General features: G+C 39.6%; 1 protein-coding gene across 1 annotated transcript in view; it reads left to right on the forward strand.

Annotated features, from left to right (window-relative positions):
* Positions 1-19,130, forward strand: part of LOC124777773 (cytoplasmic dynein 2 heavy chain 1) — an 829,086-nt gene that overhangs the window by 434,544 nt on the left and 375,412 nt on the right. Inside the window, exons 37-38 of the mRNA XM_047253283.1 lie at positions 2,528-2,706; positions 16,333-16,580. Coding sequence (XP_047109239.1) covers positions 2,528-2,706; positions 16,333-16,580 — 427 coding nt within the window. The remainder of the gene's footprint in view (positions 1-2,527; positions 2,707-16,332; positions 16,581-19,130) is intronic.

A 19,130-nucleotide genomic window follows, 5' to 3' on the forward strand; every position in this document is an offset into this window, starting at 1 on the left:
GCTGTTGATGTCACTACTGTCTCATGTAAAGTTATGGGCATTGGCATCACAACCAATCTGCAATTGCTGGTTCTTCATGAATGTTTTCCAAACATGATGTCACAGTGACAGGTGTTACTTCATCTGCAATTTCCTCTAAGTGTACTGGATTTCTTGTTGAATTTTTAACTTCAGATAAACATGAATTTAGGTGTACCGAATCCCAGTCTTGTCTTCATAGAACTCCTAAAACCCATGGTCTAAGTTATGTTGATTACTTCTTCTTTCTTATATTCCTGAAGATAGGTTCCTTACCCCTATTCACAATCTGTAGGTTACTGTACAATAGGTATTAAAGTAGGTTCCCACATCTGCGGTTGATGTTGTTACTTCCCCACATGAGGTTGTGGGCATTGGCATCACAACCAACTAGCAGTTGCTGGTTCAGCTACAAGCAGTTATCTATCAGTCTCATAATTTCCTGTGATGGTTTGAGCACTGTCCTCATTAGGAAGGTATACTGAGACCAATACTACTTTCCTTGCAGTCCCTTCTTACATAATTCATTCTGATGGTCACTAAGTCCTTGGAATAGAAGTTCATCATTGATATAAATGAAATTCCATTTTTAAAATAAATGCTTGTTCTGAGGGGTTTTAGATTCCTGGCATAAACCAGCTTCAGCTTACCTCCAGTTCCTCCAAGGTCTGATATACCCCCTTTGTACTTGGGGGATTCTTGGATCAAGGCAATGTTGTCCTCCTGTCTTCCCAGAAGGTGACTCAAAGTGGTGGTTGCCCCCATAGTTTGCTGCAGGTTTATCTGCAACACTTCTAGCTACCAATTTGCTGCCATCATTGTCTTTGATTTCCCTCACAGGAACCTGTGAGAACCTTAATATTGCCTTCACGATTTTTTCTCCAACTTCCACCACAAGGGGTTGACCAACAGTTCCAAGCTTCTGATGAGTGATTCTCTGGTCCTCTGTTTAGACTTTCTGGTTCAGAACCCATAATTTCTCTAACAAAGTCTCTGGGGGATTATCTTTGAGTAGTTTTGGCGCACAGACTGATATTTTAGTGGTCTTGAACAGTTCTGTTGCTGTGTTGACCAGCAGCTTTGCCTCATCCCATGAATATATCTTGGGCACGATCTCCTTCAGCCCCTCAACTGTCCCCATCCTCTCACAAATGAAGATCAGAGCATCCTTATCCAGATAGACCCTCCTGAGTTTGAGGCCTTGACTAGTGTATTCCCCAAGTTTTTGAAAAAGGGTCATCTGGACTAACTCGTCCCACTGAGAAAAGGTGCTAACAAGCCTTGTTGAATAACTGCTACCCAAAAAACCAAGACTGCAGTACTGTGGGTTTGGTTTCTAGTTGCCTGTGTTAGCTTTGCTGGATGTTTTCCACCTGTGAATTGAAAGTAACAGACTTTGCTCATTCTGTTACTACCCCTGTTTGCAGTAGAAGAGTTCTGTTTACCTTCTTCACTTTGAGTCAGTCTTTGTTGGGGATCTTAGGTTCAAGACCTTTTAACTCCCTCCATTTGTTCTTAGGAAGCCTTTTCTTTCCTTCCATGTCTCTTTGTTATCTAAGAAGTTTCCTCCTCTGCCTTAATGTTGATCTGATCCAGTTTCTCAGCAACACTTTCCACCCAGGGAAATGGTCCCTCCCCCAATCCTTTTACAGACACAGTTTCCATTGGCTAAGTGCCCAATATCTGGCTGTTTGAGGTGTTTGACATCAAGCTCCATAGTGTGTGTGTATGTGTGTGTTTCCCACTGTGTTATTCATTTGGTCCCAGGACACTACAGGTGACACATCAGTCTATACCAGCAGAGCCCCAGAGTTCACACGGTATCAGTGATGCTCCATTCACTACTCTTTGTCACGTGTGGCAGACATCTGCAGCAGGGATTGCATCTTACCTCGGGTTGGGCGAATTCTTTCGTTTTGCCCCCCCCCCCCCCCCCCAACCCCCACCCCACCCCCTGTTCCATCTGATACATATTTTCATGTACTTATCTCCCTCACCTCTGAAAGGATGTACTTTTGTGAGGGATCAAGCTCCTCAGACAGAAGTAAAAGCACTCATGAGGGGGATTCTGGGCAAACTTTTCTTACAGTTCTTCAGTTAGTTCACAAACTTTTTGGCCCTTAACCCTTTCCAGTTCAATCTTTCTGCTCAGTGTGCTCTCGGTAGTTCTTATTTACTTTTCAATAATGGAAACATGTCGGACATCATCCAACATTGAATCCAGCGTGAAAATCATAATGTAAGATACAGTTTAACAGAGGATCCAGAAGGATTATTCATACCTGTTCTCCTACAGGGAAAGAAACTTCCTGTTTTAAGAACTACATGTGGTGTGTGCTCTTTATGTTTCACACATGTACCTTTTGTCATTTTTCATGTTTGTGCATTTTATTATATTTTTTTATAAAAAGTGATAGTCATGACATTAAAGTAAAAAATATAAATATTTAAATAACTCTTAATTTTCAGTTTGAGGCATCTGAAAGTAAATTTCTTTTCTCCATTACAGGTATACAGTGGGTGTTACAAAATGGTGAAGCTGTAGTTCCCTTTTCACTAATAGGGTTGGTAAAAAATGGTTTGTCTCACTTAGCAGGTGTTACTAGTAAATCAGAATATGCCCTTTGCCTTGTACGTGGTCTGGGTGGTAATTTGACCTGTAGCAACAGAGAGGTATTTGCAAAAGAGGTAAGAAGTATTCTAATTTTTCATTGTAATGTTAGTAATTGTATTAATTTTTGTTTCATAAGTCACAAATAGCTTATTGTTTGTGAATGAAACTCCTGATTAAAAATTTAAGAAATAAAGTATTATATTGAATGCAAGACATGTATAGCCTCTCTTCTTGAAGATTTGATTTAGAGAGAATCTACTCTTATTTTCTATTTCTAAAAGATTTGATTCCTGTTTGGCAGCATTTGTGGTGGAATATTATTTTACAGTTTTGATTAAACATTGTCAATGCTTCTTGTACCAAAACTAAAACTTTATTTTGATAATTAGATTCCACTTTCAATCAGCCAAACTAGTAAAGGATCATGTGTAAACTGATTAAGCTCAATTATATTTTTGAGCTCCCAAAATTACACTATTAGAAAATACAAAAGTGAAAAAATAACAAATTCATGTAATAATTGTCCAAGCTGACACAGATTGAGAAAGAGATAAAAATGTTATTAATCTTTAGGTTCATTTAATTGTTAATTGACTCCTTCGTGTAGTTATACAAATCTCAGCATTTATGATAGTGATTTTATAAGTTTCTCATCAAATTCTGTAATAGAAAACTACAACATAAATGGACTATATTGTACCTGTCCAGTATCTTGAACTGTTATAGATTTTAAAAAGGAAAAAAGATTCATAGATAAAGTGTTTGATCAGGCAAACTTGGTATCAGACTTAAGGTGTATAACAGTTTCCCAGAAAATACCAAGAAATTTGTACTAATAAATAAGTATATTGTTGTTGTGGATTGACTGTATTTTCTGGCGCTAAGTGAGGTTTTATTGTGTTGTGATGTATGTGGTGTAGCTACTGCTTTGAATCTCAAATTTGAGATATATCTCTTGATAGGATGTTTTAATGACATGTTATTTGTTCAAATATAAATGTAGTCATCCACTTTGCATGTTTTCTTTGGAACTTAAAATACTGAGGCAGGTTACTTACCTTTCTTCAGCACATTTTGTCAAGTGTATTACTCATATGGATATGGTGTTTGTTCTTTTGGACATGTTTGAAAAAACAGAAACCATTGATGACCTGCAGCCATCTAGATCAAAATTAGAATTATATATTAATACTTTCATCTGCTGATGGACGTATACATATATCAACAGGGACAGGTGAAAATGTGCACCCTGCCTGGGACCTGAACCCGTGATCTCCTGCTTACATGGCAGACGCTCTATCCATCTGTGCCACCAAGGGCACAGAGGATAGTGCGACTGCAGGGACTATTGCGCGCATACCTCCGGCGAGACCTGTTCAGAGTACGGTAGTGTTTCCTTCATACGTTAGGTGTACACTACACTTGGAAAGTAACTGTTAGGTTAGCACAGTACTTGTGGCATGCACATGAGGTCTGTTAACATACCTCTGCATACTGGATGAGCTGTTTGGTCTGGTCATCCACTGGGACATGAACAGTCACCAGTAGCTGTTAAAGATGTCATAAAATATTATTTCAGTTTAGCAAAAGAAACTTGATACTAAATACTAGTTAACTGCAGAAGTCGTCAGAGTAGGGTCCCCTAAATTAAAGTCACTCAGTAATGGTTATAACACACATGTAACGCTTGGAACAGAAAGTTGTCTGAAACCAGGAATAAATAGTAATCTAATATTAAATTCCATGTTAAATATGTATCACAAGATAGACTGGACACCAATTCTGATGGTTTATTTACTGCCATAACAAACATCTTAATGTCTACGTATTGTCCAAATGCAAGATAACCTGGCTGGAAAATGGAAAATATGTGAAATTCTCTGATCATGCCATAGTAATAGAAGGATATAAACCTGCCATCTGTAGACTGTATGATACGTGTTTAGAATAGGAGGCTAGGATGAAGAATCTTGTGTGATTGGAATTAATGTACTCTACTGTTTGTGAAAATTGTAGCTGCAAGAAGAAGGCATGTGAATGCAGCGAAATGTGTGCCACAAGTTAGGGACATGATAATAAACAAATGATAAGAATTACAGAACTATACATGCAGATTGACCATCAGAACTAAGTAAGGTGGGAAGCTGCCAGTATTACAGTTAAAGCCTCTAGACGTCATGGTATGGAATCAAAAAGGACGTGGATATGCTGCTGCGGAACACAGTGCCATACGATTTGTAGGTGTATCCACAGAGCATCAACAGTGACTGGAGGAGGACCAGTATGAACAAATTTCATCTGATCATATCTGAGATATGTTCTATAGACAACGTGTAAAGCAGACGTGCAGGTCAGGAAGGTACTGGTAGCTGTCATTCCTTGAAGAAGGTTTGCTCATTTCTTGCCACATGTAGATGAGCATGGTCCTACTGAAATATAGTTTGTGGAGTTGACTGCAGGACGGGGAACATCATGGGTTCCCAAACTTCCCTAATATAGTGATTACTGTTCATATTCCTCTCATTGACAGGAGGCAAGATTGTATGTTACAGCCAATGACACGCAATTGTGTTTTGCTCCCTGACATTTTCCCCTATGTCAGTAATGTGCTGTTCAAATTTGATGTCATTGTGAGCAGTGCCTCTCTTTCTATAGTGTTTTTAAACTGGAACTTTAATTATGGACACTCTTTATATGTTTGAATATCTCAACCCTACAAATTTCTGATAACTCCTGGAAGATCCTGACAACATAAGAGTACAGAGACTGCTTCAGTGCTGAAATTCCTGTCACAACAAGGACACAAGCAAAAGTACTTGAGGTGCATACTTAAGTAAAGTCAAAATGGGACATTACAGGGTGCAAATAAGGAGCTACAGAAATAAGCACTGCAAAATTCAAAAGAACTCAACTCATTTTAGAAGAAGAGTCACTTTGTTGTGGTGTCTGTTGAATACTAGAGTTTATTTCCATGATTATTGATATAAACTTTCATGGATGATTTAGAAGGGCAGAGTACAAATTTCAAATAAGGAGCTATTCTCAGAACATGACTGAGTCTAAAACTACTGTGCTGAACATGTTGTGGGGTAATTCTGCCAGGCAATTTATGAATCATATTTTCTACAATATAATAAAAATATTTATTATGTACATAGTTGGTAACAATATAGGTAATATGTAGAAACAGATGTGAAGACTGGATTCTAGACTGATTTTTCTACCTGCATGCGACTGAAACAAAATCGAGCCACAGTTGACTTTGCTCTTCTTGCTGATGGATATCTACTTCACATGTTCCGTTAAATGTAGTGTAGCACATCCACAATTTTTGGGCGTTGCTATGGACACAGCAGCTCTGCCACAGCAGTGGCAAGAAGTCTTGGAAGCTGGTGTGAGCCAAAACATCATCATCGCAGATGCAGGAGGTAGCCTGTCTGTGCGTTATGAAGTGAGTTGCTTTGAACATTACAATACTGAAGCTGCAGAAAAGAACAATGCCTTTGTAAGATTGCCAGGCTGGTTAGCAAATCTTCGAATGACGGGCTTGTTATATCGTCCTTATTTAGAAGATGTACATCAGTACAACAAGTGAGCTACTAACCAGTATAAATACCTGTCATTTGTAGCTGAAGGGATTCCAGTCTTGCAGCAATCACAAGGAGCGGGTTATGCCAGCTGACAATAATGGTTCTGCAAGCAGCTGTCATGAATTTGGGCCTTCACCTTCACTGGTCCAACTGCAGGCTCTGAGAGCACCCCCTTGGATTTGGTGCCCCTCCCACTGGTGAGCTGCTTTCCAGCTCACTCCGGCCACAGCAGACTTCTGTCCTGGATGGCAACTGTATGATACCAGGATAGTGCAGCCACTCTCCCTTCCTTCTATCCCTGTCAGCTATCCAAGTGCCTTACACCTCCTCTTGCAAGGGCAATATGCACTTTTGAGGACTGAAATCACCCCCAAGAATTACATGCCCTGTTGCTAGCAGACATGCCATTCATAGCCACTGCATGAATTCCAGCCCTCAGCATTCCTCCGGTCACTCACATCATAGCTACCCTCTGGCTGCCTGCTGGCTTCAGTGGTCCTCCACATGCTATCCTCACCTCGTGCCAAAGAAAATGTGGTTGCTGCGGAGCAGTGCTGCGAGTATTGTACCTTCTTATTCTTTATCTGGTGCCTTTTTCCCGCATCAGTGTAGTGTCAGCATGGATACTAACAGACTTGGCATTGTAATAGGGGTTGCCATCTTCCCCCCCCCCCCCCCCCCCCAACCTGTCCCCCCGGATGGAAAATGTATATCCCAACTGGCTCTGTGTAGTGTTATTCATGTTAAGTGAGCAGAATATTCTAAATGTTTGTGAATTGTACGAGGCCTGTCTAAAAAGTATCCGATCTTTGGCCAGAAAAAATATTTTGAATACCTGACGGGATTGGGATCCTAATCCCCTTCAAAGTAGGCCCCTTGTGCTTGCTCTCACTTAGCCCAACAATCCTTCCACTGCTGGAAACACCTCTGGAAGTCTTCTTTTTGAATGGAGTTTAGTTCCATCATCGTGTTCCACATTATCTCTTCTCTACTCTCAAAATAGGATTCTTTCAGTGGCATCTTCAGTTTTGGAAACAACCAGAAGTCGCAAGGAGCCCTGTCTGGAGAGTAGGGAGGTTGTCAAACTGCTGTAATTCCATGTTTGGCCAAGAAATTTTAGATCAAGTGGGATGAATGTGCAGGGGCGTTGTGATGCAGTTGCCAGTTTTTCACCGTCTACATTTCTGGTCTTTTGTGCTGAACTGTGTCACAAGAGTTGCTAGAGAATGTCTTGATAGTGCTCCTTTGTCGCTGTTTGTCCTTCCAGTGTGTATTTGTGATGCACAATTCTACTGACATCAACGAAGACAGTCAGCATTACCTTGATTTTGCTTCGCATCTGTCGCTTTTTCGTTAGCCTTGGAGACTCCGTATGCCTCCATTGCGATGACTGTCTTTTTCTTTCTGGGTCATACCCATACACCCATGACTCAACTCCAGTTATCACAGTATTCAGAAATCCAGGATCAGTGTTGGTGGTGTCCAGAAGATCCTGTGCAACATCAAAACGGAGGTCTCTCTGTTCCGGTGACAACAACTTGGGCATGAATTTCGCAGCCACTCAGTGCATGTTCAAATCATCATGCAAATTTGCATGTGCAGAAGTGCAGAATCTTTGCTCACTCCAACCTCTTGGGTAATCTCCCGCATGGTCAAATGATGATCTGCCATAACCAAATTTTGCATTCTCTCAACAACAGCTGCACTCCAAGCAGTTTGGGTCCTGCCAGAATGCTGGTCAGTCTCCACTGATGTGCGGCCATTTCTGTATTGGTTGAACCACTCCTTGATTTGTGTTACACCCATCACATCTTCTCCAAGCACCTTACGAATTGTTTTGCTTTGCTAATCAGCAATGTTTTGACTAAATTTGATGCAGTATCTTTGCTCAGTGCATTCAGTCATCTTGAGAGAATCGGTAATCCGTTAAACACATTGTGTAGCACCTCACTCAGTGACTGACAGGCAGTGACTGACATGCTGAAGGTGGGGACAAAATTCATGCATGTGCATAAAGGTCTCTTCCTTTACTATGTTCAGTGGCACTGCGCTATCGTCCATATTTTGTGCGGGAAAATCAAAGGTCAGATACTTTTTAGACAGACCTCATATAACTTAGGTGGGACTTGGCTACCATCCTCGTATTCACCTAGCTGGATTTGGGAAACCACCTGAAACCGCATCCAGGCTGGCTTGTACATTGACCCTCATCTTTGATCTGCTGGGTGAATTTGATCGAGGGTCAGTGCCCCTCTTCATCCTGAAAGTGGCACTTTAACACAGATAGGTATCTGAGCAGGTGTGCAAGTGTTGTACCTTGAGCCTAAACAAAATTTTTGACTATTGATGGTGTTTTCATGTGTTACCAAGGCCAAAATCTTGACCTAGACCCACTGCCACTACTCAACCCTGTCACCACGTGGAGGCTGTCCACCCTGAGCTAGCACAGTAGATAGAAAAAGGGCATTCGGTTTTGTGCCCATTTTATTCATCTCATCTGTTCCCACTTCATGTAGACTCATATGAAATGTTTTGGCTGAGAGCCACGTGACAAGACAGAAGTGTATTTCCAGCTTAAATTGTCAGTGCTGGTAACATCGTTTGAACAACACTTGAATCGTTAAAACTGGTGCAATAACACTCTCCACAATCATGGCATTCTTACATAGAAGCTGGAGCACAACACTTTGAACAACTGTTCAACTGTTGTGAAAGCATCACCTGTCAAATTATAACAACAATGTGCCTACTTGGCTTTTATCATTGTCAGTAGTCCTACAGAAAATTTAATGTTTTCTCACTTGCACTTATAACATTTGCTGTAGTCATTTTCAGACTAGTGTCTTATACTTCACATTCATATATTTTCCCATTTCCTTAAGTCATAAAGGTTTGTATCATTATCATTGAAAGAGATTGAATGGGTGAAATAATAGATCACTTTTATAGCAAAGATTTATCGTTCATTAGTGGGACAATGGTGTGTACCATGTAATTGGATAACATCTGAGATAATTACAGTTGATAATAATGTTTACAGGATGGATGTGCAGAGATCCATTTCACTTAACTCAATATTTTGTACAATTAAGGAGTGTTTTTGTTTGCCTTTCTGGAGACCAAACAACTTCTCTAGTGGGAGTTAATTAACGAGGTTTCCACAAGAACCGATCATGTGAAACCCAGTTTATTCTGTTCATTCACGAGATTCAGAAAGCAGTAAATAGATGTAATTTGTTAAATGCCATGCAGTCTGGCTTCCAGAAAGTCTTTGATACAGTTCTGCCCCATTGTGTTATAAATGGAATATGTGCATGGTGAATGTCTGAACAGATTTGACAGAATATTTCCTTGAAAACAGAAATTGGTACTTCTTTCATAATGATGAGGAATGATCACAAATGAAATTCATTCCCAACATACTTCAAAATGGTGTCATACATCCTGTTACTGTCCACAGTATATGCCAGTAACTTGCCAAATGACACCTGTCAGGTGGAACAGTTGTAAACAGGTAGATGAAATTGTTCCGGACTCATTCAGTGAGACATCCAGATGATCTGGATGTGGTACAAAGAGATTATAACTGCAATCTTGATTGATAAAATTGTCCCTGATGCGAATTTCGATGGCTTCTCTAAGGCTTCAGGCATGGACTGAGGAGGGAACAGCTTGCACTGGAAGGTGATACAAGTAGGCTGCCCACCGTCAGGGGCTCAGTTTGTCAAGACACCTGTTGATCAGGGAAATATTGTGCCAGTTGGACACTATAGAGTTGCAGTACATCCGTGGACTGTTTGATCAACTAATATGCTGGGAGAAACTGAAGGAGTTTGTCACATACCTTTATGAAGAGGAGATGTATCACAACATGACGAAATTCAGCTGCAAGACCGAATGTGCTGTTTGCTGAGTGCTTTTACATTTCTGAAGAGATGTGCCAAGCAAGCTATGCTGAACTTTGCTAAGGTCACGCATCACATCAATTCTGGAGCAGCCACGAGAATCCAGAAGGAGGTCAGCCTTACTTGAGTACAACTCCCATGAATTTGTTAAACTACATTTACAGCAGGCCAATCATTTTACCTGCGTGGCAGCCGATTCCATCCATAGTAAGGTTACAGGTTGTCAAACATCAAAATTTTCACGCCTCATTGACAAACAGTCATTGGAGACCCTATGCAAGACTGTCTCAATATAACATGTGGCTGAGTGATGATGTGGTTTTGTTTCTGGAGAGGGGACTTAAATTTGCCCCTAACCCTGAGTTCACACTGGTTGTAAACATCGATATCTTAGCATAGCAGCTGGTGTGTGACTACTGCCTGAAGCAGCAGAAGTCGCATGTTGTGACATTCTTCATCCTCTGATGAGAACTGAGACTATGAAGTCAAACATTACCAGCAAAGTGAGGGTGGCCATTCGGAGCGGCCATTTGGAACCTGAGAGAGTGATGTGAAATTGTTATCTTACCTGCTGACAAAGGCAGTGCCATGGTTATTCTCTCTCACAAGGACTACACTGAGAAGATGCAGAGCCTGCTAAATGACAACTCCTACAGGAGGATCAGTGCTGTTCCCACCAAGAAGGTGGAGAACAAGACCAGGGCATTTCTCAAGGAGTGGGAGTGACTAGATGTGATCATCAAGAAATTTTCACCACAAGGACCTATAGCGCCAAGACTTTATGGACTCCCCAAGATCCACAGAGATGGGCTTCCATTACACCACTTTGTCAGCAACATCAGAGGTCCTACATATTTGCTGGCAAAATACCTGACAGAGATACTCAGTCCTTGTTTCGGTAAACACTCACACCACATCCGCAATTCTGTGGATTTTATGAAATGTCTCAACAACTTCAAGCTGAAGGACTCAGATATAATGGATAGCTTTGATAACATTTCATCTTTCACCAGGGTGCCTGTATGTGAGTCCCTGGAACATATTGCTCAGAAATTTGTCATGAAGACCACTGACCTTTGCAGGCATGTCCTAACCTCCACATATTTTCTATTTAATATAGAATACTATGAGCAACCAGAGAGGATAGCAATAACCAGCCCACTCTCACCAGAGATTGCGGATTTGTGTATGGAACACTTTGAGGAAGAGGCCTGACATCAGCCAAATGGAAACCCTTTTCTTTCTGTTTTGTGGATTACATGTTCGGCATCTGACCCCATGGAAGAGACAAACATCTTGACTTCCTTGCACATCTGAACTCCACACATCCCAAAGTCAAATTCACTATGAAGACCAAAGAAGAAGAGTGATTACCAATCATGGATGTCCTGTCAAGTGAAGAGCTGATGGCACCATGGGCCATGGTGTATTTTGTAAGTAAACGGCCCCTGACCTGTAATTGCAGCAGATAGCTGCCACCACTCTTTACAGAGGAATGTGATACTTAAAACACTAGTAAGCAGATCTCACATCACCTCAGATGCAGAAAAAACTACATATTCAGAATGGCAGATGATCAATGCTGAGAACAAAAGCGGCACACTCAACTAATGTACCCCCAAGAAGTTGGTGGTCGCAGAGCACTGTTGGTCAGAGAATCATGCTATGGAATATGAATGTATCAGTATTATAGCAGAGACTTCCAAGTACATAAGTATGTAGTCAGGGTCAGACTGCTGAGCAAACTGCATTACAAGCCAGTAGAAGAAAAATATCATGTACAAATAAGGTCTGGTGTGTGTGTGTGTGTTATCTGAATGTGTATGTGTGTGAGTGAGTGAAACAGAGAGAGAGTATATTTTATTGTGTTGAATATATTGGTCCTGTTGTCTACAAAGCAGCTTATGCATGAGACATTGAACAAGTCAAGTTATAAGTATACAGCTGAAAGTCATTTCTGGGCATACTTATTTAAGGTTACATTAATATACTTTATACATTAGTATTTATATAACGCACTTCATAAATGGAGTAAAAGCATTGATCCAGTAAAAATCACTTTAGAAGTTTTCCAAAGGTAGTGAACTCAGTAATACCTTTTATGTTTTTAGGAAGTTTGTTCTAAAGCTTAACTCCCATGTGAAAAGTACAGCTGTGCTGATCTGGCTTATATGTAAGTTTCTGTTTTGTCTGGTAAAGCGATCATGTATATCACAGTTCTTTTGCAGTCTGCAGTACTTTCCTATTACATTTATTTTAAAGAATAATTATATTATGTATACACATGGTAATGGAGGAATATCAGATTTCTTAAACAAATGTTTACAAGAGTCTCTAGGCTTGCACCCAGAGAAGTTTCTAATGGCTCTTTTTTGTAGTTTAAAAGTGCTAATAGCTGTTATAGAGATTCCCCAGAAAGTGACCCCATATCTAAGCTGATAATGAAAGTGTGCATGATATGCACTCATTACTGTTTTCTCACTACAGCATGATTTTAGTGAACAAAGAGGGTAACATGTTTTGCTCAGTTCTGCATTGAGATATTCAGTGTTTTTATTCCATTTTATGTTGTTCTGCAGCCAAAGTCCTAAGAATTTGTTTTCAGTACTGTTACGAACTAGTTGGTCATTGACAGAGACCAATGGGATAAACATGTCCTTGTTAGGAGCATTGTTGCATTTTAGTGGAATGGTTTTTTTTTACTGTTTATTACAAGCTGAGTATTCTGTGCCCAGCTGCTAAGTTGTTTTGTGACCATGTTTACTGACTACTGTAACTGTTCATTGCTGTCGTCTTTTAGTAGAATTGTGGTGTCACCTGCAAACATGATGGTTTTATGTGCATCAACATTTAAGCTTAGATCATTTATGGACAGAAGGAACAGAAGAGGTCCCATTACTGATCCTAGGGGTACACCACATTTAATTTGTTTATAGTCAGATAAGTGTTCAGATACAGTTTTTAGGTTGATATTTGTGTGCTTGATGCACACTGTCTGCTTATGATTACTCAGGAAGGAACTGATCCAGTTGTTGGACAGACCTCGAATACCATATCTTCCAAGCTTTGATAGCCGAATTTTATGATCCACCATATCAAAAACTTTTGGCAGGTAAATAAATGCTCCTATTGATTCCTGTTTCTTGTCCATCAGGTTTAGGATGGAATTGCTGCACTTGTAGATAGTAGTTGTCACTGACCTCCTACTTCTAAATCCATGTTGTTCATTACATAAGATGTTGGTTTCGTTTAAAAATTTCAGAAGTTTGTCAGACGTAACTTTTTCTACTACTTTTGAGGTTCAGGAGGAAATTGTGATGCATCTGTAGTTATTTTCATTATTATTCTCACCTTTTTTATCTACTGGAATAACTTTCGATGTTTTCAATACGTCAGGGAAAGTGCCTGCCTGAAGTGAGCAGTCACATAAATGTGTGATTATTTCAATTAGGTTTGATGTACACTTCTTTAATATTGTTGCAGGTACACCATCAATGCCTGCAGAGTTGGGATTTTTTTTGTCCTTACAGTGTTTTAGCTTCTCCATCTTGTGAAACAGAACAGTACATTGATCCTCTACATGCACTTATTTTATATTAATTTGCCTGGGTGCTCTTATGTAAGATTGATTGTAGCATATTATTAGCAATACTTGTGAAAAAAATTGTTAAATGTGTTGGCTACTTCTAAGGGGTTTGTTACTTTTTATTATTTTGTGATAGTGTTACATGTTTTGCAAGATTGTCTGTATTCTGCAGATTCTCTTTTAATAACACTCCACATAGCCTCTTCTGATTTATTATCTGAATTATAAATGTATTCATCATTATGCATTATTTTTGCTGCTTTTATTACTTCTCTTAATATTTTGGAGGTTTTTTTGAGTTACATTTTAAGTGAAGTAGTCTTCTCTTCTGGCATGAAACGCTTATTCCTCTTGTGATCCAGCTGTATGTTACAGTTTTCTGTAGGAATGCAATTTGAAAGAAATGGGTTAATATATCAATGAAGGTGCTGAATTTTTCATTTATATCATTCATTTTGTACACTTCTGACCATTTTGCTTTCTGTAATAAGCTGTTGAAGTAGTTTACGTTATCCTGATTACAAATTCTACATGTTGTTAATAATACTGCCTTTTACTTTTATGCTTAATATTTGAGCAAGATGGTCACTAAAACCTGCATTAAAATTTTTTAGTGAAGTGTTGTGTAAACTCTTCTTGACTATAAATTGATCTATAGCTGTTGGCAAGTTTCTCATACTTGGTTAGCAGCTTTTACTTCAGCCTTTAAATTATAGGATGTTGCAAGGTTCAAAAGGGTGTCTCCACTGTTTGGGAAGAAGTCAATACTGAAGTCGCCACAGATTATCAACTCACTTATTTACTTTATTTAGCAATGACTCGGTTTTGTTTAAGAAAAGTTCAAAATTTCCAGATGGTGATTGGTAAATTGTAGCAATAACCAGGTTAAACTGAATAATTTTTATAGCTGCAATTTCATAATCCTTTTCAACATTTGTTCTAGTGGATTCAGGGAGGATAATACAATATACATTTTCCTTTGTGCAAATTGTGACCCCACCCTGTTTGTTGTTTTTCCTATTGTAGTAAGAAGCCAAAGTGAATTTGTTCATTTTCATATTCTGGATTAATCCTGGATTAAGCCAGTGCTCAGAAATGCATAACATAGATACCTGTAAGTTCATCTGTTAACAGTACCTTAATTTCATTGATCTTATTACGCAGAGATTGCACATTATGGTGATAAATTTTTAGATCAGGTGTATTCACGATTTGATAATTGGGAGTCATATTTACAGCATCAGTTACCCTTAGTTTAAATTAGGATCGTCAGTAGTTCTGTATTTTCATTCTTCTTTCTTATTCATTTTGTTTTCCTCACTGTTGTGGAAAGGATGTACAGAAAGCTGATAGATTGTTCTATTCCTTAAAAGTCTTTCTTTAATTATTTAGCTTACATGACCACAAACAAACCTTTCCCTTCATAGTTCAAATGCATTCCATGCTTCATGTACAGATTTTGATGCAGTATGCTTATATCCAGTACATCGCACTTAACGTATTGTGAACACATTTCCCTTTTTTAAAGTTTGTTTTCTGAATTTCTTTGTTTACACACAAACTACAAATTAGATTGTGCCTATGAGGCAGTGTGGGAACTACTGTGTTTCTGCATTTGTTAGCTTGTAAAAAGTTCTGCAGCGTTTTCACGCAACCCTCTGCTTCATTTTTTGCCACATCTTTTGATCCCATTATACAGACAATAAAGTCATTTTCCTGCATTAATTTTGTCTGAAAGTTAGTGTCTACAACATTTTTACTTGCAGCCCTTTGTTTCACTACAGTAGTCACTGCTATGTCGCGATTTTTCTCACGGAACATATTGGATGGATTTCTGCCATGACTATCTGTTAGTAATAGTACATTGCTCTTTTTTCCCTGATGATCTGTCTTTGTTGTTGACATTTTTTGCAAAAACACTATTCATTTTCAGCGTACTGATTTTTACAAATTCACAATCATTTGGAAATCAAATGTTTGCACTAATAGCAGGAAAAGAGTAAAACCTAAATTAATGTATTGATAATATATTTTTGTAAAGTTTACCCATTAAACAGAATAGATTTGATTTCTGCAATGCATTCAACATGACACAAGTTGACAGTAGATCTGGCATTGTCTTGGCTTTCATCTCTGTCTTTGCTGCAGTTCATATCAAATAATTCTTGAAAGTATCTTGTGTACTGAGTCATAAATTGACCTAGCGTGCCACTCTGAACAAATGTTCTGAGTGAAACAAAACAGCTGATGAACTATTACACAGACAATGAATAGTAAATCATTATGGAATCTGTGGTGGCTCAGTGTATAAACATCAAGTAATGGAAAAAGAAAAACATTATATCTACCTGATAAAAGAATAAAGCTAAGATGAAATATATTCTGACTCTTCAGCAAGGCTTTTATGTTGCAAAGATTGTTGAAATTTAACTGTGTTAAAGTTTTGAAAAATTTATTTATGAGTAATGGATCATGACTGTGAGTTGTCTGATGAATTTTGCTATTGACTGTAATTTCTTTTTCACGGCATCCCCCCCCCCCCCCCCCCCCCCCCCCCCCCCCACCACCACCACCATCCATGTTGAAAAATTACAAAGTTTTATTATCTCTCTGAAATAGGTGTTTAGCTGGTTAAAGGAATTTGCACCAGATGGCGTTAGTCCTCTAAGATGTTATTATGATGCTCATCGTGACTGTTTGGATGCCTATTCAGCTAAATGTGTTGCTTCCGACTCTGACAGTGAGACGGATTCACCATTGATTTTAACTCCTGATGTGAGGGCAACAATAGATGTTCTTGAACCGTGGTTGCAGATGGGAGATCAACATCCATTTTTATTGATTGGTCCACAGGGTTCTGGAAAGAGGTAAGAATATTATTTTTTCTCACTCCCTGTGTTGTTTCTGTGTATCAAAGTGCATAAACCAACTCTCACACTTCCATTTTGTTAAGATGCCTCTAAATTCTGTATGCTAGTACACAAAATGAAAACCAATGGCCCTGCTGTTGTGGTAACACAGTTCCTGTAAGATTGCCAAAGTTAAGTGCTGTCCTGCAAATCCCATTTTACTGAGCTTGGTGTTCTAAATGTTCCAAGTTTATTCATTTATGAAACTATCTTGTTCACTAGGGACTACCTCCTGAAAACAGGCAAACTGCTACAGAACAAAAATGTGCACAACTATAGTACCAGAAGGGAATCAAAAATATCACAGAACAACCATCTATCAGAGGAGCATAATTAACATTGGTGTAATACTACACAATAAGATACCAGAGGAAATAAAAAATACTACTCATCCAATATTTAAAGCTAAACTAAAGGCATTTCAAATAAAGCACTGTTTCTATTCTGTCAGAGAATTGCTGAATAAGTTGGTTGGTTGGTTGGTTTGGGGAAGGAGACCAGACAGCGTGGTCATCAGTCTCATCGGATTAGGGAAGGATGGGGAAGGAAGTTGGCCGTGCCCTTTAAGAGGAAACATCCCGGCATTTGCCTGTAGTGATTTAGGGAAATCATGGAAAACCTAAATCAGGATGGCCGGACCCGGGATTGAACCGTCGTCCTCCCGAAGGCGAGTCCAGTGTCTAACCACTGCGCCACCCCGCTGGGTGCTGAATAAGTAACAAAATTGTGCATTTTCAACTTCTCGCGGCGTTATGAATAATCCATTAAATTTCGGGCATGCAGCCGCGCAAATAAAATTTCTTCTGCTGATATTTCGGCCGCGTATCGTCTGGCCATCTTCAGAGCGAGTTCCAAGACTGACGACAAGGTGCCACGCGCGGCCTTATATGCTCCACCGCGGCGGTACTGCGCATGCGGGTCACAGATGCTGCGCCGCCTGTGGCGAAGGCGTACGGACATTCGATATGCTTATCGATGTTTGATCGGCGGCGGTGACACGGTGACGACTTCTCTGCAATTTAATTACTCCAAGAGCCGGATTCCATGCTTTGTCCAGATTAAAACCATTGTCTCTGTTTATTAAATTGTTGGCTAATCGAATTTCTATGGCTTCCTTGAATACAGATTCCCAAAAAGAAGAGGTGGATGTTAAAATCTTCACATCACTGTAATTCATGGAATGACCCGTATCAATACAATGTTCGGCCACAGCTGACTTGTCTGGTTGTAATAAGCGTGTGTATCTTTGATGCTCCACACACCTCTCATGAACGGTGCGTGTTGTTTGACCTATGTATGACTGCTCACAATTTCCGCAAGGAATCTGGTACACACCCGCCTTACGAAGCAGTAAATCGTCCTTCACAGAGCCGAGTAAAGCCGCAATCTTCATGGGGGGCCGGAAGATCACCTTAACACAGTGTTTCTCAAGAATACGGTCTATCTTTGAAGAAAGAGCACCCACATAAGGCAGAAACTCCCTAGATCTGAAGAAATTACTATCTTCTTCCCCATCGCATACCTTCTTTTTAGGTTTTACATCGAATGCTCTACGAATTTGTTGCGGAGAATATCCATTCGATTTAAAAATACTCTTGAGGTATGTTAGCTCTCCTTGTAAATTGTCTTCATCGGATATACAGTGCGCCCGATGCACTAAGGTCTTAAGGACACCCATGCTCTGAGAAGGGTGATGGCAGCTACTGGCATGAAGGTATAGATTTGTGTGCGTTGGTTTCCGATGTACGGCATGTCCTAATGTGCCATCACTTTTACGGCGAACGACAACATCCAGAAAGGGGAGGCAGCCGTCTTTTTCTATTTCCATAGTAAATTTAATGCTGGCATGGATGGAATTCAGATGCTCAAGAAATCGATGTAATTCATCCATACCATGGGGCCATACCACGAATGTGTCGTCCACGTACCTCCAGAAGACCGTAGGTTTAAAACATGCTGAGTCCAGCGCCTTGTCCTCAAAGTCTTCCATGAATAAATTAGCTACCAGAGGGGAGAGGGGGCTTCCCATGGCAACACCGTCAATTTGCTCATAAAATTCACCATCAAACTGAAAATAAGATGATAAAAGCACATGTTCAAATAAGGCCGTGAAGTTCTTATCAAAATGTTGGCTGATAAGAGCTAAAGAGTCCTTTAGAGGTACCTTGGTGTATAATGATACTACGTCAAAACTAACAAGAATATCCATACTATTTAGCCTGACATTGCTAAGTCTCTGAATAAAATCCATAGAATTACGAATGTGGTGACTACATTTTCCTACCAATGGTTTTAATAAGGAAGCTAAATATTTGGCAGAAAAATATGTTGGTGAACCAATAGTGCTCGTTATAGGTCTCATAGACAAGTCCTCTAGACGCTTATCCTTACCCATCTTTTGAACTTTAGGAAGACCATAAAATCTTGGTGGTACTGCACCTCATACTTTTAAACTTCTTATGGACTTCCTTCGGTAGTGATGAAGCGTTCTGCAAGGCAGCAGTCCTT

The sequence above is a fragment of the Schistocerca piceifrons genome, chromosome 2 (assembly GCF_021461385.2).
Source record: "Schistocerca piceifrons isolate TAMUIC-IGC-003096 chromosome 2, iqSchPice1.1, whole genome shotgun sequence".
Taxonomy (NCBI): domain Eukaryota; kingdom Metazoa; phylum Arthropoda; class Insecta; order Orthoptera; family Acrididae; genus Schistocerca; species Schistocerca piceifrons.